General features: G+C 39.7%; 1 protein-coding gene across 1 annotated transcript; it reads right to left on the bottom strand.

The window, feature by feature from the left end:
* Nucleotides 1-1,108: 1,108 nt before the first annotated feature.
* sybl1 (synaptobrevin-like 1) lies at nucleotides 1,109-20,087 on the bottom strand. Its single transcript, XM_072270606.1, has 8 exons — nucleotides 20,003-20,087; nucleotides 14,381-14,544; nucleotides 10,793-10,850; nucleotides 10,277-10,414; nucleotides 7,375-7,465; nucleotides 5,640-5,707; nucleotides 4,870-4,962; nucleotides 1,109-2,767 (listed from the first exon to the last, which is right to left on the bottom strand). The coding sequence occupies exons 2-8, from the start codon at nucleotides 14,524-14,526 to the stop codon at nucleotides 2,699-2,701; spliced, it is 663 nt and encodes a 220-aa protein (XP_072126707.1). The 5' UTR covers nucleotides 14,527-14,544; nucleotides 20,003-20,087; the 3' UTR covers nucleotides 1,109-2,698.
* Nucleotides 20,088-24,464: the final 4,377 nt, after the last annotated feature.

Genomic DNA, 24,464 nt, shown 5'->3' with positions numbered 1-24,464 from the left:
TTAAAGACACTACCCAGAAGGCAATGGCAAACCACTTCTGTTGAAAACTTGCCGAGGACAATCATGGTCATGGATAGAGAAGGAAGACTATGTGATACAGCACACAATGATGATACACAGCACAGAATAGGCCTTTCCAGCCCTTCGAGCTGCGCTGCCCCAGTAACCCTGATTCAACCTTAACCTAATCACAGGCCAGTTTACAACAGTTAACCTACCCAGTGGGTGTTTGGACTGCAGGATGAAACCTGAATGCCCAAGGGAAACCACACACTCCTTACAAATGGAACTGGAACGAAACCCCAATGACCCAAGCTGTACGAGCACCACATTAACTGCTATGCTACCCTGGCACCCAATGAAAACATCGAAACGTTAATGACAGTAGCACTGGACAACACTTGAAATGAATTCTCCGGAGAAATGAGCTGTACAGTCATGTTTACATTGACATTGGCTGCAGTTGTATTTGTTAATTCAGTTGTTCTACCAAAAATATGACAACGCAAACTGTTATGTTTAAATAATTTATTTTTAACCATTTGATACAATGCAAAGTGCAACAGCATCTTATACAGAGCGGAAACAATTTTATATATTACAACTGATCTAATATGTTAACAATAGTAAGATTCTAGAATTTCATTTAATACATTCACATTTTGTGCAATTTTATAACTTGGACAGCAACCTGAATTCTTATCATTTAAGGCCGGTGTGGGATGGGAGATGCAATATTTTTTTTGCTAATAGTAAATTCATAATGACACAAATTACAGTATATTTAAAGTATAATAGCATGAACACATTATCCTACAATTTAAAAATGCTTTATACCTCAGGTTCCTTTGCTCTACACCCTATTTAAAATCTATTCAGAAGTATAAAGAGGAACCAGTGCACGAGTCTGGGTAAAACAAATAGTTACTGATTTAAATAATATTCTTGACTTGAGATTTCTAACCCCTCTATGTAAATTTGTGCTTATCAAAAGGCAAGGATGAGAGCTCATTCACAAGTTGTGACATAGCTGATGATTCAAAAAGGAGATAGTTCTTACGGTTAAACATGCAGCTAATATACAAGCTCAATGTACCCTGTATTGTGGAAAATGTTCAGAAAACAGTTGCAACTTTATTATTTATACTTCGCAAAGCTCTCAAACAATGCTTCTAAAGTATGGACCAAGAGTTTGAGAATTGTTATTTTAAGCTGGATGCAAAACAATATTCACATTTCTGAGCCCAACATGGATCAATTAACCATCATTTCCTCCAATGTGTTTACTCATTGACTGGCATAACTGAGCAAAAGTATTTTGTTGATACAAATTAATAATTTAATAAAGGTCCTTCTTGTAATCTGAGATCTGATGGAATTACAGTGGTGTTAATTTATGCAATGAAAAGGAATTAAAATAAGCAAAGTTTAGCTAGGAGCCAACTCAGATTGCTCATTTAATTCACATGCAAAGGAAATTGTTCACATCCACAACCACCCAGTCTTTTCACTCCCAAGGGCAGAGGAAAATTAGTGATCTTCACATGAAAATGATGCAAACCTAGACCTTAAAGGAAGAGGCAGTCTCTCCCCGCCCCCCCCACAAAACCAAAATATCAAGTACAAGCACTTGGACGTTCTCCATCCACTGAAAGGTCAGTGATTTGTCCAAGCCCATGAACTTCTTTCATTGTTACAAAATGGAATTTTATGCCTTTCAGTCCAGAAACATGCAAAAACTGCATCCTGAAGTCATTCTAGAAAGGTTGAAGCTAGTTCAGGTTCAAAGTTTATTTTAAACATTGGCACTGTCATTGCCTAGATAAGGATCAAAACAGCACAAGTACACAATGTAGACCATAAAAAAATTTACAAACAAGTTCAGTTAGCAAAAGCTTTGCATTCAGCAGCATTACAAGTAAGCTGTGTACACAATCACTACAGTACTTGTATTACACCTGCTATACTTTGTTTGCTGGTGTCCTGTACATAAATACTGGCTATGTGATTGGCATAAGAAATATTTACATTTTTACATTAGGCTAGTAACAATTGCCATTAATTTACAACTAAAATGACTGCTTAATAGTTCTAAATGCTTTATAACTGTTCCTGAAGCTATGCGACACTTTATATACATTTTCCCAATTGTGAAACAGAGCTATTTAACAATATGGTTTCCCATTTTGTAGTTAGAAGTGACCAAATAGTTAGCACCCTCTTGAAGGCTGAGAAATATTATCATTATCCACTTCCATCCAGATAATTCAAGATTTTGCATCAGATTTCACTGGGTGAAAGTGATGGTGGACAAAGAGGTGGTGCAAGGGAAAAGAACAGATCCCAATTATCTCAGTGTATTCTAAAGGATAGTGACAATATGTAAATCTTTGCACACCATTTTAGAAAAGTGCTCAACCGATTGATTCAAAATGAACTACTTAAAAAAAAAGTTACAATTTTATTTCACAGTCACTGAATAAAATATGGATTTGTGTTTCAGTTTTTGTGCAGCAAGTTCTTCAATTAATATGAAAAGTATAAAAATGTCAGAAATAAGGCAAGCAGAAACTAGAGCCTTTCAATGCATAATATTTGGAGGCTGAGATGAACTATTACACATAGATCTCTAATGAAATCCTCCTGCAGTGGTTAAAATTTTTTTTCAGATTTTCCCTCCAACTAATAAGATTGGTTCCTACTTCTTCATGCAGGTTGGCCATGAGAGACCGCCACAAGCTGCTGAAACTATGATGTAAATGACAACCTGCAATACAAAATATTTCACTGATAAAAATGCACGTTTTAATCACAGGCTCCCCCCCACCCCCCATATACTATCCTGCTTTTTGCTAAATACAGACGAGCAACACACGGGTGAAGCCAAGAGCAGGAAAACAAGTAGCCACAAATTGTTCACACTATCACCACTGCACTGTGGTATTAATGATTTATTCTATAGTTCCTGCAAGTCTAAGCCAAATAGCCTGAACAGGTCTTCCATTGGTACTTAAATGGCTTAACATTAAATAATTGAAATCTTTCAGCACCCCTAATACTTCTATTACATAGCAAATCTGTTGATGGTATAAATGAATGAACTCACTGATAGGACATGATTGATGCCATTATTTATTTTTCATTGCGTCGTTCTTTAAACACCAACCCTTGTTCGGAGGAATTAAAACATTTTGATAGTTCAAAATAACCCAAATCAAAGGGAGGACATCAATACAAATTATACAATATTGTGCACTCATTGAAGGTCACATTCAAAAACAACCATTTTAGAAAAAGTGGAGTTTCTCAATGGGAAGATGCAAATTACAATTAGCACCTTGTCAACAGAGCATAAAACGTTGAAGTTCTCCCCATAAATTCAATTTAAAAGTAACCAATTACACCAAAAGAAAGCACCAAAGATAGAAAATGTGCATTGATATTATGTTTTACGAACTCAGAACAACCCATGTTTATGATAGAGGCTCTTTAGTCAATTTCAGTTTGCCAAGTGCAGATTCCTTCCTTTATTTGGTCAGTTGAAACTGAACTTCTAGCTGACTCAACAATTCAAGTTAAACCTTTCCTTTCTCTTTGCCAATAATTCAATGAGCCACAAGGGGATAATGAATCATTAAAAGTTTAGCAATGCAGCTGAGAAACTAAACTTATCCCCTAAAACTCCAACCACCTGAGGCTACGTCTACACTACGCCGGATAATTTTGAAAACGCCGGTTTCGAGTGAAAACGACAGGCGTCCACACTAAGCGTTTTTCAAAATATCTCTGTCCACATTAGACGGATGTTTGGGCGAATCTCCTCCTACTGGGCATGCGCAGGACACAAAGAAAACAAGCGAAGAGGAAATGGTATACCTGGTGCGCGTTTGTCCAGCTACAGAGCAGAAAAACTTAAAAGGAATTGCTCTTGGCTCTCGCGCAGGAGGACTTAAAACTAAAAAAAAACAAATACTGGAGCGTATGGAGGCAACCAACAGGGAGTTTACGGACAGTATGACCCGGCTGACGACGAACATTGAAAAACTGACTAACTCTGTTGCATTAATAAAGCACCTTGTTAAATGTATAAAACATCTCTGCATCAGTGTTATCTTGTATTTCCATACAATGTTACATTAGGCTGTTACACATCTATTGTCAGAGAATTACTTGCATAAGTAGGTAAACCACCTTCATACAAGCAAGGGCAGAAAACAGGGCAAAGTGAGTATACTTATTTATTCAGTAAGCTATGGGTCAAAGTATTTGGTGAGTACATTTCTAACTCTTCTGGCTTCAGTCTCGTTGCCGTCTGTTCTGAAATTGTTAGGTTATGTGGGGGATTGCGTTCAAGAAAACAATGAAATGCCGCGCTGCGGCCATCTGTTCCGGCACGTCATGACAGCGTTTTTAAATAGTCAAAAAAGCTGACTTTACAATTTAACTCTCACGCCGTTCACACAGACTGCACGTTATAATAGCCGTACAGCAGTGCTTGTGCAGTACCAAGCAGAAGCAGAAAAAGCATTGTTGTTGTGGTGTAGTCATGACAGCGTTTTTAAATCTCTCCGTTTACCCTGCACACACTACAACGGATATTAGGCGTTTTCAGATTTATTCACTCTGGAGACCGTTTCTGAAAATCTCCGTTTTCGGGGGCTGAAAACACCGTTTTAGTGTGGACAGAGGGTCAAAATGAAGAGAAAAAGCTTCATTTTCAAAATTACCTGGTGTAGTGTAGACGTAGCCTCAGTCAGCAGGCTGGAGATGACTTATATTACAGAGATAGAAGCATTTATCAAGGTGTGAAAATTCATTAACATTGTAATACCCAAGGAACTACATGACAAACAATTGAGAAATACTTACAATTGCTACAATCACAATAACAATGGTCAGCTTGAGGTTTTTCATGCACATTGCTCTGGCTAGGTTTCTGCTGGTGGTTTTAAATGTGACTGACTACAAATAAAAAAATTGCATTTAGTTGATTCTAAGAAACTCAGTGCAAAAAAAAGTTTCCATTAACAGATGTACATTTTACAAGAGGAAAAATTTCCTCATCTTCACTATTTATCTATCAATTAGAAAGGCAGTGATCAGACAAATCTAGAAGGTAGAATCTAGTAGCTACAATTCCCCACACCCCTCACTTCCCCCAAGGTTTCTGGACACAAAGATTCCCAAAGTTCAAGGGAAGATCTGTTGATACCAAGCCAAAAATTTAAATTGATGCCAGTGGTGGTAGGTAACTACACTGAAATAATTCTTGGCATCTCAGACAAGCTTCAGATGACTGGCAAAATATAAAAGGATTCATTAATGAAAATGAACTTTTTCCAAGCAAATGATCACGTTACATTCCAATCTGCCCCCCCCTTTGATTAAAAGGCCAATATTAAATAGGAATTTGCCTAACTGTAGGATTAATGTCCAAACTAACATTTGGGCATTGTATTCATCTATTTCAAGCTGTTAGATCACATACTCATGATATTAGTGGATGAATATTTATCCCCCTCTCCCCACACCTCTGCCTTTCTCAACTCTAAACGTGTTTTACAAGATCTTGACCAGATAAATGTGATCAAATGTTAACTTTGTATTTTAGCGCTAGCTACAAAGTACTGAATACTTACAGAATCCACTAAATTATCAGTTTTGTCAATTAGCAATTCCAGTTTTTCTCCTCTTTGTGCCACCAAATCTGTATACAGGAAAATTGCAAGGTCAAGTTTGACAACATGAGGTGACATGAGATTAATGAAATCCATTAACAGAACAGAACCTTTTATGCCCTTTTCCACAAGGTGGTTTACAACTAACTTCTGATATTAACAGATTTCAAATTCAACTAGTTTGCTTTAAATGCTGTGAAGAGTTCAGGTTTACAACACTTAGTGGATACAACAGGAGAAAATTGAACCATTCATCAGGAATTGCAAAGTTACAGCGAAACAAGCACAAAGATGGATTTGAGAAGGAAAACTAACATTCAACCTGCTGGTAATGTGGGAAGTAACATAGGTCACAATGGGTGCACTGGAACAAACATGTTACAGACTGATGGAAATTAACAGTGAGGGGATGTGTGGGGACGCAGCCGCAAGGAGATTAGAGGTGACAAAATAACACATTTGGGAGCAGCAGAGACCCGTGGTAGTGCATCATGTAATTACTCTAAAGTATATAAAGACTACCTTATCAAGATCACCATGTTAAACAGGATTCCACCGGGAAAAGTGAGAAAAATATGAGTGCCATTGTATAATACTCTATTCAAGCTTGGGTTAATGCGACGTGACATAAAAAGAACCATGGTCCTGCCTGAAGGGTGCAAAACCCTATAGATATTACCACAGTTGACTTCACCAGAAGGAATGCAACAACTCGACGTGGTAGTTTACCACTAGTTTCTCAAGGTCATCTACGGGTGGGCAATACATGATAGTCTTGCTTATGGTGCATACATATGGATTCAATGTTGAACTTGGGATATCAGCAATGAACGTTAGAAATTTGAGAGTAGTTTCTTTATTCCCTCCCCCCCCCCCTATATTTACACATTCCCTGAACTAAGTGTTTACTGAAGATTAGTTCAAAGAAAGCACGCACCTTTCATGCATTTTAAAAACAGAAGGTCAGGATTCCTTCAAGGGCAATAAAATTAAGCAATAGGAAAGTAAATAGTTTCAGTTGTTCAGATGTGGTCATAATACTTCAAAGCCCTGTTTTAATACATATACCAGTAGAGTACAAGCTGCTTACTGATTATTAAAATCTTTAGCAAAGTATTTTGTGGGAATACTAACTGAAAACAAAGGAATAAGACATCAGACCTCAGAGCAAAGAGCCACACATTGTAAATACGAAATGAAAAATCTCCGGTTTCATCAATGGGGCGAAGGAAACTGTTAACGTTTCAAATAGAAAATTCTCAAAAATTACTGAATGATTATCAAGTTGAAAATTGGACCTCATATTCCCATCTGCATTTATATTGTACAGGCTACAAAGTATTTCCAGCGTTTTCTATCCAAAAATATTTTGAAGCAGAGTTACTGATGAGAACATCGATCAGTTCAATACATTTCAATGTTATTTTAATATTATGAAAATCAAGAGTCAACGTTATATAGCACAAATGCAGTAGCAGCTGATTACAGTGTTACATGACAGTGCCACAGACCGGCAATATCCATGGATCACTTCGCAAGTTATGCTGCTCTTTAGAGTCCCGGCTTTAGGAATATTTCTGAGCTGTTAAAAATAATAGCAACTGCTTCTGAGCACCTATTACTGGGTGTTAGCATGAGAATTAAAATAAGTTCGATTTTCAAAACAAAGATTGATGCTCTCTATATTCATACATACCAATATTTCGGACCATGATTCCCTTCAACTCGTCCACTTGGGTCTGAGTCTCCAAAATACGGTCGGAGTTCTTGTTTTCCGATAAGTATTTCTGAAATCAGACGTGACAAATTCAACACCATCAAATACTCAGTTTTGTATCCATGACATTCAACTAACCTACATTTAACAGATTGTTTTAGAGTATTGCGAGAACCATTGTTGAATAAATGCTGACAAAATTTGAACGCAGCATCAGCCTTGAGTAGTCACTCTCACACTGCTCAAGGCAAAGAATTGCTTCTTCATTAAAAAGATTAATAAAAAAATCAGTGCAGAGTGCAAGTCATCAGTAAAAGTCTCAACTTTATGCCTAAATGCATGGAAGTCTGTAGATGTTGTAAATCCAGAGCAACATACATAAAATGCTGGAGGAACTCAGGTCAGGAAGCATCTATAGGAATGTGTAAACAGTCGCTGTTTCAGGCTGAGATTCTTCATCAGGGCAATGAATGGTCTCAGCCCAAAACATTGACTGTTTATTCATTTCCATAGATGCTGTCTCACTTGCTGAGTTCCTCCAGCATTTTATGTGTTTTATTTTTATGTCTGTGCAGTTTCAGAAAATTTTACTAGAGTATTTTTTTATATATTTAAAAGAAAACCCAACATTTTACTGAAATGTTATTGGAAAAGTACAAATAACTTCGAAGTAGGTAGTTCAACGCCCTCTAGACTATTTACTGAAATAAAGCAAACAAAACTACTGAACAGGTTCATTTCTAACAGCACACTTTCTAGCTCCATCAGCAAATCATTACCCCTTTTCTGTCTGCAATTTCCCCCACCCCCCCAATGACATCTTGTTTAACACTTCAACCTCCACAATTTATATCTCACTATTAATGCAATACCCACCTTCCCCAAATTCATTGCATTCTCCTTAAAATACATACAGACCTACCCACAATGTAATGGTCAAAACTGCTTTCTGGGTATGAAATATCTCACTGAATTATTTGATTCAGGTTCAGACAAAAATGTATTGACAATAGCTGTCATTAAACTCAAGATCCAAGTAAGACATTCAGAACAGAGTAACAAATTGGACTTGTACTAATAAAATGAAAAACTTGTGTTTTGAAATCTGTATGAATGGCATGCAAAACAAAAAGCAAAAACAGAATGCAGAATATAGTATTAGTTACAGAAAGTGCAGTGCAGGTAGACAATAAAGGTACGGGGGTCAGGATGAGCTAGATGGTTGGGTCAAAAGCTCATCTTTGGTGTACAAGGTGTTCATTTAATAGTCTGATAACAGTGGGATAGTAGCCATCCTCGAGTCTAATGGTGTGTGTTTTCAAGTTTCTGCATCTGCTGTCCAGTGGAGGTGGGGGTGGGGGAAAAGAGAATGCACAGAATGGGAGAAGTTATACGTTGGCTGCTCATTCTCTATAAAGCACACAGCTCTCAGAGGCAATAGCATTTGGTCTCACTTTGAATGTACAGTACTAGACAATGAGTCCAGACACTACACAAGAGCCCAGGCCATTCATGAATTTGGCCACATCTAAATTATACCTTTGACAAGGTGCTGCATATGAGGCTATGAAACAATAGCCCATGGCATTGCAGGAAAGATACTAGCATAGACAGAGAATTGACTGACAGGCAGATCAATTTTGTGTTAAACTGATGTGGATAACCTCCATTGCTGCCCCTCCCCCCCCCCCCCCCCACAATCTGTCATGGTGATGCCCACTCAGTTGGTTTATCTATAACCTCTTGAAGCACATTTGCATTTGCATCCTCATCACTACTCTCACTCACATATGGTTCTATACCATCAGCAAATTTAGAAATTTGACCTCCTCATCCAAATTGTTGCCATAGATTGCTAACAGGATCCAAGCACTAACCTCTGATACCTCAATATTTATAGCTTGCATTTCAAGTGAGATGCAGTTATTCTTCCAGTTAACCAGATCAGTCCAAGCTAATACAACACCCCAAATTCCAGGTGCTCTAACTATATTTAGCCATGTCAGATTTTATTGAAAGCCTCCTGAAAGTCCAAATTTACCACACTCACTGAATCCCCCTCATTTTGTTCTGGTAGATCTGTCCCCAATGAATTTCAATTAATTAGACAAACATTTCCCTTTTATAAATCCACATTCACAATGCCAACTTGTATTATTTTCTGTGTATTAATATCATATTGCTTATTATAGATTTCAACAATCTTTCTACCATGGATGTTACATTAACAAATTACCATTTTTCTTCCTTGGTGGGGGAAGATTTGCTATCCTCCAATCTGCATGAAAACATTCCAGAACACTGTATTTTGAAAGACGGTATCAAGAGAATCCACCATTTCTGTAGCCACTTTGGAGATCATCACGGCCTGCCTCCACTCCCATTACCTCAGCAAAAATATCCAGGACAAGTACTTACGACTGCTAGAATAACCAAAGCCTATCCAACAACCATGTCACCCGGCCCCCTCAATGCCCAAGAGAAGATGGCATGAAGAACCTCAAGCTTTTTTTTGGAAGCAGTACGTCTATGCAACTGGAAGGAGTGCACCACCTTCCTAACTATTTGCCTGCTTGCTTTGAGAACCTTGTGCTCAACATATGGTAGATTTTGCAACTCCCACATTGGTCTCATCAGCAATCTGAGAACCCACAGAACTGGGGCAAAAACAAGTCATCGTCGATCCAGAGGGATTATTTAGACAGTGACAAGAATGGATAGAATGGAATAAATGACAGTTAGATACTAGATGATAAACCACATCCATGTTTTAAATATACTGAGTATTCAGCTTTTTTCCCCAATCAGACTATTTCTCAATTGAAATACAATTGTCCTTTACTAGTTTCTGAACGATTACAGAAGGTGGACATACACTCACCATTTGTGCAGCCAAAACACTGGAAAATTCACTGTTCATTGCATAAGGCAATGCAGTTTGTGCCCTTGAACCATATGTGGTCTGAAATCGTTTCTTTATTTCATTTAGAAAGGTAAATGCTCTTGATCGTTCAAAATCCTTAAAACAAAGAGAATAGTTTCAACATCTTGAATGAAACTAAGCATTGAAAACAAAAACATTTAAAAAGGACTCTACAGCTGTCCCGTGATGAAGCAACATCAATCCTTTTGCAACACCAACTAAAGGAAGAACATTTCCTTCAATATTAACGAAAGTTGGCCAGGACATTAAAAAACATGCCCAGTATTTAACAGTAATATAAAGATAAAAATACAGTTTTGTAACAGCCAAAATAACTACACAACCAACTAATGGTTTCACCAGAAGTGAACACATGTATCCCACATGCATTGCCTGTAATATATTTCACACATAACACATTTAACCAATCACAAATTCCCCCTAAAAGGAGACTTCTTTAAAAATTATACTTACATCATCTGTGATACACAGGTATATTATTCTATCTTGGCAAATATAATGAAATAGGTAACTGTGGAAGAGAAGAAAACCGTTGGCATGCAAAAATGGCTAATTAAGCAGGTTACAAAATTTTAGCAATGATACTAACATGTTGTAATTAACGACTTGCAGTGTGATAGCCGAGGGAAATAATAGAAATACAACATTTATGTAACAGATCACTAACTGTAGAACATTGTGGTTGCTCTAAACATTGTAAATTGCCCCAAAATACTTTGCCGATAAAGCAAGAGTTGCAGTGTTATGCAGAAAATAAGGAATGTGCATATGGATATTGCCAATGCAGTCAGAAATGAGATTGAGGGCTTGGGACTTTGATGGCAGAGAAGGGAGTGTGAAATACTTGCAGAGAAACAACTTAAAAGAAATATTTGATGGTGGAAGGAGGTTGGGAGAGGGAAGAATAAGCACCACTCCTCCATTACATTCTGTTCTGCCCTGCCCACCCCACGAAAGCAGGAGACATAATGGAAAACATGTTCAAATAGCTCAGTAACATTAAGTAGTGAAACATTCAAAATACAATTTGATTTCAAAAATTCAAAATCACTGTGGCACACCAGCACTTATTTGGAAGCAGAGTTAACGAGCAGAAGCAAATTCATATAGCACTAAACAGCAAATTCAAATAAAGTTTTGACATTCAATTGAAATCAATGAAGATAGAAATTGGAAAAAAATATGAAAAGGTGATACAATAGATAAGCAAAGAACTGCATGTACTTAAATTTCCATGTGCAAATTACAATGGTTCTAGTGATAGACCAAACATGGGTAGGGACTCCATTAAGAGATTACAATATTAGAAGTGGACCAACTACAAAAGCAATGTTCTGGTGAATCAAATAACACAGGCTCTCAGTAATACAAAAGATTAAAAATGCTGGAAGCCTAAAAATAAATAGAAAATTAGTCAAACTATCCAGGTTGACCAGCATGGGGTGAAAAACATCAAATATTTCAGCAGAGATTCAGCTCAGCAGACGCTGCCTGACCTGCTGAGCATTTCTAGTATTCTGTTTTTATTCCTCACTATCACAAATTGCCCGAACTGCTAGTTGTTATTCCAACCATTCTGGTTAGACATTTTACAAACAACCAAATTTTATCATTTTCCCTTAGAGTCTGTCCCAAAATAGTTAATACTCCTTCCACAACAGACTGTGTAAAAAAAGTTTAAATGGCGATATCAAGCATTTGGATGAGTTCAGATGAAAAAGTTTCTCTTTCCTGGTGCTCATTAAAAATTAACTTGGATTCATTGCATAAATGCAGCATTTTCAGTAGAGACATGGCAAAAGACACAGATAAGCCGAAGTAGAAAAAGGAACATGAAAAATACATGCCTATGCCTCTTCACTGTCTGGCTGTGCTCATCTCTAATAATATCTGGCTTTTTAACCCTTGTTCCTTCCTTTCATAAACAACATACTTCTGATTTTAGCTCATTTGTAAGATTTAGATGAAGTATGGTGTTTCATTGAATAACACTAATGCTGCAGAACAGAAATTTCAGCTTTATAACTGAGTCTCAAACCAAGTCAAGTTTATTGTCGTTTAACTATATACACATGTACTGTCAAATGAGACAATGTTTTTCCAGACTAGGGTGTAAAGCACACATAACCTTAGGAAAGAAAGTTAAATTTTAAATTAATTATACATAAACAAAGTGCATAAATATAGAGTACAGTACAAATTATACAGTGACATTTCAAATGCAATGCAGCAGGGAATTCAGAAGCCTAATGGCCTGAGAGAAGAAATTGTTCTGCATCCTGACTATTCTTGTCTTTATGCACTTGAGTCTCCTGCTTGATGGTAGAATGTCAAAAAAAGATGCTAAATTGTTGGGTGGGATCCTTGACAATACCAAGGGGCCTGCATATGCAGCGTCCCTGATAATGTTCCCAATGGATGGTAGAAAGAACCCTACGATCCTCTTGGCTGTGCTCATGGTCCTTTGTAGGGACTTCCAGTCCTATGCTCTACTGCTCCCATTGCAGATGGAGCTGCAGCTCGCCAGGATGCACCAATAGTGCCCCTGTAAAGTTCAGTAAAGACTTGGGGTGGGGGAGTGCGAGGAGAAGAGGGAAGAAGCCTCGCTTGCCTCAGTCTCCTCAGGAAGTGGAGGCGCTGCTGTGCCTTTAATTCAGAGAGGTGAGATAACCCATGATGTGAACTCCCAGGAACTTGATGCACTGAACTCTCAATGGAGAAATCATGCGCAGAGGGGATGGTTTATCTGCACTATTGTAAAGTCCACAATCATTTCTTTGGTCTTCTCCATGTTCAGACTTGGGTTGCTGTTCTCACACCAGTCCACCAGCCACTGTAGTCTGACTCATCATCGTTGTTGATGAGGCCAAATACTGTTGTGTCATCCACAAACTTGACGACACGGCTTGAGCTGAATCCTGCAACAGTCATGCATTAGCACTGTGAAAAGTAGTGGGCTGAGCACAGCCCCCATGGAGCGCCAGTGCTCATTGTAATGGGACCAGAGACATTGCTACTGACACAGACTGACTGTGGCCTGACTGCTAAGAAGTCCATGATTCAGTTACAGAGGGAAGTATTGACACCCAGCAAGGACAGTTTCCCAACAGTTTCTGACGCATGACTGTGTTAAATGCCAAACTAAAGTCTATAAACAGGCTGGCATATGAGATCCCATTTTCCAAGTAGGACAGACAGAGTGAAGAGCAGAGGCAATGGCATATCAGTGATTCAATTCTAGTGATAAGCAAAGTGGAAAGGGTCCCATGTAGCAAGGAGAAAGGCTTTAATGTGCTCCATAACCAGTCACTCAGAGCATTTCCTTGTTGTTGTTGTTAATTCTAGAGGATGATAGTCATTTAAGTAGGTTGCTGGTGTCTTCTTTAGCACCAGAATGATGGTTGCTGCCTTGAAAACTGAGGGGATAATGAACTGTTCCACAAAGATGTTGAATATCTGTCAGTACTTCAGTTAGCTGGGCTGCAGAGTTTTTCAGAACCTGACCTGGAATGTTATCAGGGCCTCAGCTACTAGCTGACTAAAATGGGAAAGCACTCAAAACCCCCACCTTCACAAGTAAAGCATGTTAGAAAGAAGAAAAATGACTTCCTGCACGAGCAAGTGCTTTTTTTTTAAAAGAAACACAGCAGATCAAGTAGTAAGTGGCAGAAACTTAACATTTCATGCTGTTAAAGGGTCTTGAACCTGAAACATTAACTATTTCTTTTTCTACAATTGCTGCCCAAGAAATAAACATTATATATATTTAACTCAATGGTCATAAATCATGTCATTACCCCTGAATGAGCATGAGGATATAAAACTAAGGCAATCTTAGTCAAGACAGGATTGAAGAAATTAATCCCAGAGATAAGTAGTGACTTGAAAGGAACTGTGACTTATGTAAAATAATGTTCACAAAGAAGCAAATTTCCAGTATATACACACGATTCAGAAGTGAAAAGATTGCATGTTTTATCACTCTCTTGACTGATGGTTCTAGCGCAAGCAGCCTCCTCAGAGCAAAATGTTGACACTTACTTTCCATGGGAGTAGGTCAATTTATTATTTTCTGATGGGATTTTTGACAGAATCTGCTCAGTTACTTCCAAAAAATTTCCTCCACACAAGGCATTTTTTGCAAGTATTGTAGTGCCTCTTGCAACCACCGCAAACAAGATAGCCATAGCTCCTCTTAAAAGGTGCTGCAAAACAGAAGACAAAAATTATATAGCAAATAACTAATCCTTGCACGACAAAGATCAAATCCACCTACAATCACACTCTTAACTCAGATCAGCATTTACATTTCTAAAAATGTAAATAGTACATGCCCACTCAGGTGGGCAATAGAACAAAGATATTGGATGGAGAAATTTCAAAACCAGCATATAAAAATAAAAAAAATTGTATTTAATACTGATCTTCATCTACACTCATGAGTAGTCTGCTAGAATCTCATCACTGGAGTTCTTATAGAAATCAAATCAGAAAGTGATTCAAAAAAATCAAAATATAAAAACATGAATTCTTCAGCATTCTCAATTAGAAGAGTGAACAGCTAGAAGTTCTGGTCCACGTAGGTACCAATGACGTGGGTAGGATGAGTAACGAGATTCTGCATCGAGAATTTCAATAGGTACGTTTAATGTTAGAGAAATGTATAGAACATACATCGTGAAATTCTTTTTCTTTGCAAACATCCATGAAAACAGGAGTGCCCCAAAGAATGAATGACAGTTAAATGTTAGAACCCTAAAGCCCCCCCCCTCAGCTCCCCCTACCCACGCATAAGCAGCAGCAAAATGACGGCCCCCGCCCCACCAGCAAAAAGCATCTGCACCCCCCACCGAGTACTCAGGATTGCTACCTAAAACACATGCTGGTGAGGCTGGTGAGGAAAATTATACAGTTTAATACTTTATACTTTATTGTTGCCAAACAATTGGTACTAGAACGTACAATCATCGCAGCGATATTTGATTCTGTGCTTCACACTCCCTGGATTACAAATAATAAAAATAGTTAAAATTAGTAAATATTAAAAAATTAAATTATAAATCATGAATAGAAAATAGAAAAATGGGAAGTAAGGTAGTGCAAAAAAACCAAGAGGCAGGTCTGGATATTTGGAAGGTACGGCCCAGATCCGGGTCAGGATCCGTTCAGCAGTCTTATCACAATTGGAAAGAAGCTGTTCCCAAATCTGGCCGTACGAGTCTTCAAGCTCCTGAACCTTCTCCCGGAGGGAAGAGGGACGAAAGGTGTGTTGGCTGGGTGGGTTGTGTCCTTGATTATCCTGGCAGCACTGATCCGACAGCGTGCAGTGTAAAGTGAGTCCAAGGACGGAAGATTGGTTTGTGTGATGTGCTGCGCCACGTTCGTGATCTTCTGCAGCTTCTTCCGGTCTTGGACAGGACAACTTCCATACCAGGTTGTGATGCACCCTAGAAGAATGCTTTCTACGGTGCATCTATAAAAATTAGTGAGGGTTTTAGGGGACAGGCCAAATTTCTTTAGTTTTCTCAGGAAGTAAAGGCGCTGGTGGGCCTTCTTGGCAGTGAACTCTGCTTGGTTGGACCAAATCAGGTCATTTGTGATATTGACCCCGAGGAACTTAAAGCTTTTGACCTGTTCCACTTGCGCACCACTGATGTAAATTGGGTCGTGCGGTCCGCTACTCTTTCTGAAGTGGCTACGATGTTGGTGTTAGAGGGAGGGCTTAAGATTTTTAAATCATTGAACTCTTGCAGGGAAGGTGGGACCTGTACAGAGGGACAGTTTGCACCTGAACTGGAGGGGGACTAATACCCTAGTGGGAAAGGTTTGTTAATGCTGCATGGTGGGGTTTAAAGTTGCAGAGGGATAGGAACCAGAGTGCCAGAACAGTTAGCGGAGGCAGATCATGGTAAAACCTCAAAGTTAGGAATCACAGGGTTGAGTATGGTACAACTAGTGTTCTGAGGTGCCTATATATCAAAGCAAGAAGTTTCATAGGATAGGTGGATTATAGTGCTGAAATTTACGAACAGTTGGTTTACAAACAGAGACAATGTGTAGTGAGGAGAGGCTGCTGATTGGGCAACATTGTAGTCAGCAGGATGAGTTGCAACATAAAAGGTGGACAAAATTGAAAAGGGTGAGTACAGGACTGAAGGTGTTATATTTGAATGCACACATTATATGGAATAAGGTAGATGAACTTGCAGCACAGTTACACATCGGCAGGCATGTTGTAGGCATCACTGAATCATGGCTGAAAGATTGTAGCTGGGAGGATACACATGGGATTGAAAGGATAGGCAGAAAGGCAGAAAAGCAGAAGGGACGTTGCTCTGTTGGTTAAAGAATGGAATCAAATCCTTAGAAAGTGATAACATTGGCTCGGAAGGTGTTGAATCATTGCGGATAGAGCTAAGCAACTGCCGGATCTTACTGTAGTAAGGACTTGGCCTACAAATTACAACGGGAGACAGAAAATGTATGCCAAAAAGGGAATGTTACAATAGACGTTGGGGACTTCAATATGCAGGTAGATTGGGAAAAAAATCAGGTTGGTGCTGATTACAGGAGGGAGAATTTCTAGAATGTCTATGAGGTGACTTTTTAAGAGCAGCTCATGGTTGAGCCCGCTAGGGGATCAACTATTCTGGATTGGGTGTTGCGCAATGAACCAGAATTGATTAGCGAACTGAAGGTAAAAGAACCCTTAGGGGCAATGATCATAATATGATTGAATTCACCCTGAAGGAGAGAGAGAAGCTAAAGTCAGATGTATCAGTATTACAGTGGAGTAAAGGGAATTACAGAGGCATGAGACAGGAGCTGGCCAGAAAGATTGGAAAAGAACTCTGGCAGGGATGACAGCAGAGCAGCAATGGCTGGAATTTCTGGAAGCAATTCGGAAAGCACAGGGTACATACATCCCAAAAATAAGTATTCTAAAGGAAAGATGACATAACCGTGACAAACAAGAGAAGTCAAAGCAAACATAAGAGCTAAAGAGAGGGCATATAATAGAGCAAATATTAGTGGAAAGCTTTTAAATACCAACTGAAGGCAACTAAAATATTGTTAAGGTGAAGATGGAATACAAAAATAAACTAGCCAATAATATTAAAGATGATACCAAAAGTTTCATCCGATACAAAGTGGATATCAGACTGCTGGAAAAAGATGCTGGAGAGGTAGTAATGGGGGACAACGAAATGGCAGATGAACTACATGCCTGTTGCAACAGTCTTCACTATGGAAAACATCGGCAGTTTGGCAAAAGTTCCCGGTGTCAGGGGTCATGATGTGCGATGTTACCATAACTAGAGAGAAGGCTCTTGGGAAATTGAAAGGTCTGAAGGTAGACAAGTTACCTGGACCATATGGTGCACACCCCAGAGTTCTGAAAGAGGACATAGAGGCATTAGTAGTGATCTTTCAAGAATCACTAGCTTCTGGAATGATGCTAGAAGGCAGGAAAATTGCAAATGTCACTCCATTCAAGAAGGGAGAGAGGCAGAAGAAAGGAAACTATAGGCCAATTAGTCTGACCTCAGTGGTTGGGAAGATGTTGGAGTTGATTATTAAGGATGAGGTCTCAGGGTACTTAGAAGCTCATGATAAAATAGGCCATCGTCAGCATGGTTTCCTCAAGGGAAATTGCCTGACAAATCTGTTGGAATTCTTTGAAGAAAAAACCAGGATAGACAAAGGAGAATCAATTGATGTTGTGAACTTGGATGTTCAGAAGGTCTTTGACAAGGTGCCACACGTGAGGCTGCTTAGAAAGCTATATGCCCAATCATGTTACAGGGAAGATTCTAGCATAGATAAAGCAGTGACCGATTGGCAGAAGGCAAACTGTGGGAATAAAAGGAACCTTTCCTGGCTGGTTGCCAGTGAGCAGTGGTGTTGGGACCATTTCTTCTCACATTATATGTCAATGATTTGATGATAGAATGATGCCTTTGTTGCAAGATTTGCAGATGATATGAAGATAGGTGGAGGGGCAGGTAGCTTTAAGGAGGTAAAGGGGCTACAGAAGGACTTAGATTAGAAGAATGGGCAAAGAATTGGCAGATGGAATACAGTGTCAGGAAGTATATGGTCATATACTTTGGTAGAAGGAATGAAAGGGTTGACTATACTCTAAATGGAGAGAAAATACAAAAAACTGAGGTGCAAAGGGACTTGGGAGTCCTTGTGCAGGATTCCCTAAAGGTTAATTTTCAGGTTGAGTTTGTGGTGAGGAAGGCAGATGTATTGCTAGCATTCATTTCAAGAGGACTAGAATATAAATGCAAGGATGTAATGATGAATCTTTATTAAGCACAAGTGAGGTCTTACAGAGTATTGTGAGCAGGTTGGGGCACCTTATCTTAGAAAGGATGTGATGAAACTAGAGAGGGTTCAAAAGGGAATAATAAAAGTGATTCCAGGATTGAATGACTTATCATATGAAGAGGATTCGATGGCTCTGTGCCTGTATTTACTAGAATTCAGAAGAATGAGGGGTGACTTCATTGAACCCTATCAAATGGTGATAGTGTGGAGGTGGAGAAGATGTTTCCTATGGTGGGAGAGTTGAAGACCAGAGGCCAAAGCCTCAGAAAAGAAGGGTGTTCTTTTAGAACAGAGATGAGGAAGTATTTCTTTAGCCAGAGCTGTGAATCTGTGGAATTCTTTGCCACAGGAAACTAAGGAGACCAAGTCTCTATGTATCTTTAAGGCAGAGGTTGATAAATTCTTGATTGGTCAGGGTATGAAGGGATACAGGGAGAAGGCAGGAGATTGGGGCTGAGAGATAAATGGGATCAGCAATGAAGTGGCAGAACAGACTCAATGGGCCAAATAGCCTAATTCTGCTCCTATATATTATGGTCTTATGATCTAAGAAAGTGAAGTGCCTAGTCAAGGAAGGCATAACCAAAACTTTGGTAAAGATTAGTTCCCTGAAAGATGTAGGCAGGAAGTTCAAAAATTAAGGTTATGGCACAGAATTTTAGAATGAGATATCTCACAGTAAAAGGCATTGATTAGGAACATAGAAAGAGCAAGATTCAGAGCTTCTTGCTTAGAAGGCCAGTATGGGTTATGGAGTCAGAGGCAATTGGAGACGTGCAAAACAAGGCAATAAAAAATAAAGAACATGCATTTCGCCCAGGTTTAAGACTATTACAAACTATTTGTTTAGTGTCAAATTAAATGTAGATCCAGCTTTGACTCTCATATTCACAATAATGGCCAGTATCATGTTACTTAGCTCAACAAGTAGTTGCACTATCTGGTCCAAAGTAACGTTATACACAGCACTAAAGTCTTTGATTATGACCAATTTGTACATAAAATCCAGCGTCTGATGCAGACCTTCCTATTCATTCCCTGTTCAGATAATAGTTTCACTTCTGAACCATATATGCTAGTAATTAAACTTGCAAATAATTTGTGAACCAAAAATAAAAACAATTCCTTGGGGAGAAGAACGCTTTAACCAAATGATTACACCTCTAACACTCTGACAGCCTATACTTTCAATAATTACTTCACAGATTGGAAACTTAACGGTAACGAACCTAATAGGAATTTTCTATTAAAAAAGCGAAAGAAACCTTACACCCAGCATTAGCTTTACATAAATTGTTGTGACAATGCCTACTAATTAAACCCTACCTGAACCGCCTCCTATCCAAGGCCCTGTTGTGCTGAAACAACTCCCTCTCCACACACTTCCGGTCAGGTGCGCTGCGTTCGCCGCATAAATGCCGTCGGCCGGCGCCGCTTCCACCCACTGCGCATGTGCGGACGTCCAGCCAATCCAAGCGGCGCAGTACAGAGGACTTGGGAAGTGGGGTTTGAGCAAACGCCCTGGTGACAACTATTAAAGAGAAAGAAAATAAAAGTAGCGGATGAAAGATATCTCAAAAAAGAACTGAGATATTCAGCAGCATCTATAGAGGGAGGCCCAGAGTTAATATTTGAGCACAATGAACTATTTGTTTCTGAAAATCAAAACAGCTACAAATGCTGGAATTTTGATGCAAGGGCAAGGGTGATGGAAATACTCAGCAAGTCGAGCAGCATTACTGGAAAGTGAATTCGAGTGAAGGTTTCAGATTTGTCAGAAGTGCCCGAAGCTTGTATTTCCTCAATACTGCCAGATCTGCTAAAGTGTTTTCAGTATTTTCAGAGTCTGTTTTTTTCGACATTAATTGGATATTTATAGGAACAAGAAAGCTATCCACGGAAAAAAAAAATTCAGGACAATGGAAATTGAGCTTAACGTTGCACAGCATCAATTGTGTGGAAAAGATTCTCAGAGAGTTCAAGTTTACAGACTACAATTCCCAGCATTCATGCGGATCGTCTGTCATGACATAGAACTTGTGCGCCGACTCGAGACTGGCTCGGAGCAGCAGCGTGAGCATGGCAACCGTGGAGGGGGTGAAAAAACCGGTGTTAGAAGTGGTGAGAATAATATTTCATTAATTGAAAAAAAAACTTGCTATTTGTAGTTTAATAATACGCTTGTAGTGGGAGTATGTTATCTGAGCTAATAGCTGGTCGAAATCGATAATACAGATGTAGGCCATTTGGCCCTACTAGTCCATCTTGGTGTTCATAATCCCTTTTATTCCTTTTCCGTAGACACCTCTTCCCTTTAATACAGGGTTACCATTTGTTTGACGTGAGAATTAATTCCACGTTTTTACCATTATTTTGGGTAAGGAAAAGTTAAGTTTGATCTTTCAATCAACATCTCTAGGAAGAGGTACAGTCTTTCATCTGCACGTTTATATTTATGAAACAGTCGTAGATAATTGGAGGTATTCAACAGGCACGGCAACGTTTGTAGTGAAGTAAACAGCTGATGTTTCATTTTGACCAACGATTTCTCTTGCTTCTATCTGCTTAGATGAGGGTTAACCAGCTGAATATTTCTGTTGTACTTTAGATTTCCATTATTTCATGGGATGCTCTGCTAGGTGTGGTGTTAGTGGCTGTACCATAGGGACATTTAAAAGACTCAGGTGGGCACATAGATGTACGAAAAAGGGACAACGGGAGAAAAAGAGAAAGGGCTGTGTAGGAGTGAAGGGTTTGTAGGCAGTGGAGTAGGTTCATATAGCTCAGCACAACATTGTGAGCCAAAGGGTCAGCACTGTGCTGCACTGTTATATATTTTATGCAATTACATATTTTAAAAGTTATTTGAACGGCTACTTGTACAGGAAAGCTCAGGAGGGATACAGACATAATGCAGGCAAATGGAATTAGTGCACTGTATACTTCTATAAGTTTATTCAAATAAATGTAGCAGAGGTAATGTCGATAGGAAATGGTGACGTAGATGTTGGTATTGCTGCTTTGGGAAAGTAAGATGGTGCAATGTTGAATACAGAGTAGGGTAAAGGGAAGAAGCAAAGTATGACTTTTCATAGCAACACACACAAACTGCTGGAGGAACTCAGCAGGTCAGGCAGAATCTATGGAAAAGAGTAAACAGTTGACATTTCGGATTGAGACCCTTTGTGACATGATGAAAGTCTCAGTCTGACACGTCGACTGTACTCTTTTCCATAGATGCTGCCTGGCCTGCTGATTTCCTCCAGCAGTTTGAGTGTGAGCTTGGATTAACAGCACCTGCAGATTTTCTCTTCTTTGTATGACTTCTCATGCTTTGTTTTTGTCCTCCCTTTCTCCCCTCTATTCTCTCCTCTCTAGTTCAAGCGTGGCTTACTTCCACTTGTGTTCTGTGGGTTCTGAGGTGGTTAATTTGGAGCCACATACTCTTCCATGATATGATGGCAATGCAATTTATGCTACTGCCTTGCAGCTTTAGCAACTTTGGTTTGATCCCAACCTCTGGTGCCATCTGTGTGCAGCTTACATTTTCTCCTTGTGACTGCATGAGATTCTCTCAGGTGCACCATTTCTTCCCATGTTCCAAAGTCATGCTGGTTGATAAGTTAATTGGCTACTGTAAATTATGCAGTTGATTGGAAGGAGAATTCTCCAGAAAGTTCTCCAGAAAATCTGTTGCTGGCATGAATAACTAGATGGTGATATAATTGATGATGTTGAAAAATAGGTGACATCCTAGTAACCAATGGTAAAATTGCAAGGGACAAAAGGATACAGGATTTGAGATCTTACTGAATCTGGAACAGCACAATAACCTTAGGATTACAGAAAGACCCCAGTACTAATATTTTCAAGAAGAGACCTAGCATCTCCAGATGCTGTTTCATTGTGTTCCTTATCTCTCTCTTGAAGACAGGTGGCAGACCAACTGCTGATGCCACTGATGCTAACCCAGGCCAGCAAACATCTTAATTTTATGTGTATTCTCGTCACACTTCCCCCCCCTTTAAGGATTTTTACCGGGAGGTAAAAATTACAAACATGAATACATTATTTGATACACGCACAAATATACATCTTTATCAGCTATTTGGCTAACACAGGGAGTTTGAAGTTGTCAGCACCTTGACAGACAGTCATCACATTTTCTGTTCATTTTACATGTGTTATTAATAATCCCTTAGACCAGGCTCCAACTCAGCAAACTTCATAGTGGCCAAAAACACTGATGAATTTCGATCAATGTAACCTCTCATTTGGTTTTTGTCCCGGACCACAATAACAAGGGTCGTCCCATTCCGACTCAGTTTTCCCTCGCAAGGGCTTAGTAGGAGGGGGAGGGGTAGTGACCGCAGAGTTATTGCAAAACTTCTTACAGTACCCCACCATCTCCAAGAGCCTTCTGAGGGCCCTCTTGTCTGTCGGGGTTGGGAGGTCAGCGATAGCCTGCACTGTAGCTTGCATCGCTGCCAGCTGCCCCTGTGTCACCACAATTCCCAGGTAAGTGACCCTCGTGTGGCCGAATTCATTTTTTTCAAGGTTCACTATCAAGCTGGCTTCAGACAGCTGTATTAAATTGCCAATACACACCTCTGTGTTCATCAGCCCTTTAGTCACTGAATTACTCATTATATATGGATGTTGTTTGCTAGGCTGCCCTATTGTAACAGACATCACCCAACATCCCAGTTCTTTGCATCGCCTCAGGACAATCAAGCACACGGGTGTGAGTCGTTTAATTACTTCTGCTAAAGATTCGCTTTGTTCGGGGATTAAGGGAGAGACCTTATCAGTAGACCTGGTCAAAACAATAGCCTTCTCCCATCTGATCGATCCCATACTAATCTTTTCAAAATGGTTTTTTCCTCTTATCAGGGGGCCCCTAGCTTCATTGATTTCCACGCTAACACCGACTAGGTTTGTTAGCATATCAAAAGCCTGTGACCGTCTCAGTTCACGTCGGTCATGATCAATAACATTCTTTCCCCTGGGCAGCTGGTAAACCTCTTTCATGATTCCACCAACTGTTTCCTCCAGCACTGCAAAATGTCCACCGGGGGGTACCTCGTGGGCCATGTTAAAAACCTCATCCCCATAACTCTTTTGCACCACCCCCCACTCCTCATCTACGGGTACTGTACTTGATTTCCCTTTTTTCCTTTGCACTTCCTCCTCCGCACAATAGCCTACTAGTTCCCTTGTTAAAACTGTGTCAGAGAGAGCTGTCTCTGCCAAAACCATCAGCCCCTCGTCTCGCTCCCGCGTCTGCACAAATTCTTTCCTGGCTACTGCTACATCTGTCCCAGCTCCCTCACTGCCTCTTGTCTCACTACACTCCTTCTTTTCATTTTCTACCCTCTTCTCGTACAAGCTTGGCAGAAACGTTTCAGCTAAATTTACTACCGCAGCCCCATGATGAACCTGTGAGTCCATGGGCGGGGCCTCAATGCTGGCAGGCCGACCTGTCAATCTCACGACTGGGAACACGATTCCCCCGGCGATGTCATTACCGAGCAAGACTTCCACGCCTTTCATCGGTAATTCGGACCTCACCCTGATCGTGACTAGTCCAGAGACCAGGTTGCTTTGTAAGTGTATCTGGTGCAAAGGGACTGACTCTGTCCCTTCCCCAACACCTTTGACCTCTACCTCCCCAGTCTGGGTCTCTGAGCTAAACTCTAATACACTCTTCAGTATCAGTGACTGACACGCTCCCGTGTCTCTCCAGATCCGCACTGGAACTGGTTTTAACCCCTCCTTAACTGACACC

The sequence above is a fragment of the Mobula birostris genome, chromosome 10 (genome assembly GCF_030028105.1).
Source record: "Mobula birostris isolate sMobBir1 chromosome 10, sMobBir1.hap1, whole genome shotgun sequence".
NCBI classification, from domain to species: Eukaryota; Metazoa; Chordata; class Chondrichthyes; order Myliobatiformes; family Myliobatidae; genus Mobula; species Mobula birostris.
The sequence above is the reverse complement of the archived record's forward strand: the minus strand, read 5'-3'. Positions and strand labels throughout refer to the sequence as shown.

Excerpts from the sequence above, each read along its gene's own strand:
- sybl1 (XM_072270606.1), bottom strand. The coding sequence starts at position 14,526 with ATGGCTATCTTGTTTGCGGTGGTTGCAAGAGGCACTACAATACTTGCA. Across the intron at positions 5,708-7,374 it reads AATCATGGTCCGAAATATTG|ATTTGGTGGCACAAAGAGGA; the intron begins GTATGTATGAAT and ends TCCTGTATACAG. Across the intron at positions 4,963-5,639 it reads CTGATAATTTAGTGGATTCT|TCAGTCACATTTAAAACCAC; the intron begins GTAAGTATTCAG and ends TTTTATTTGTAG.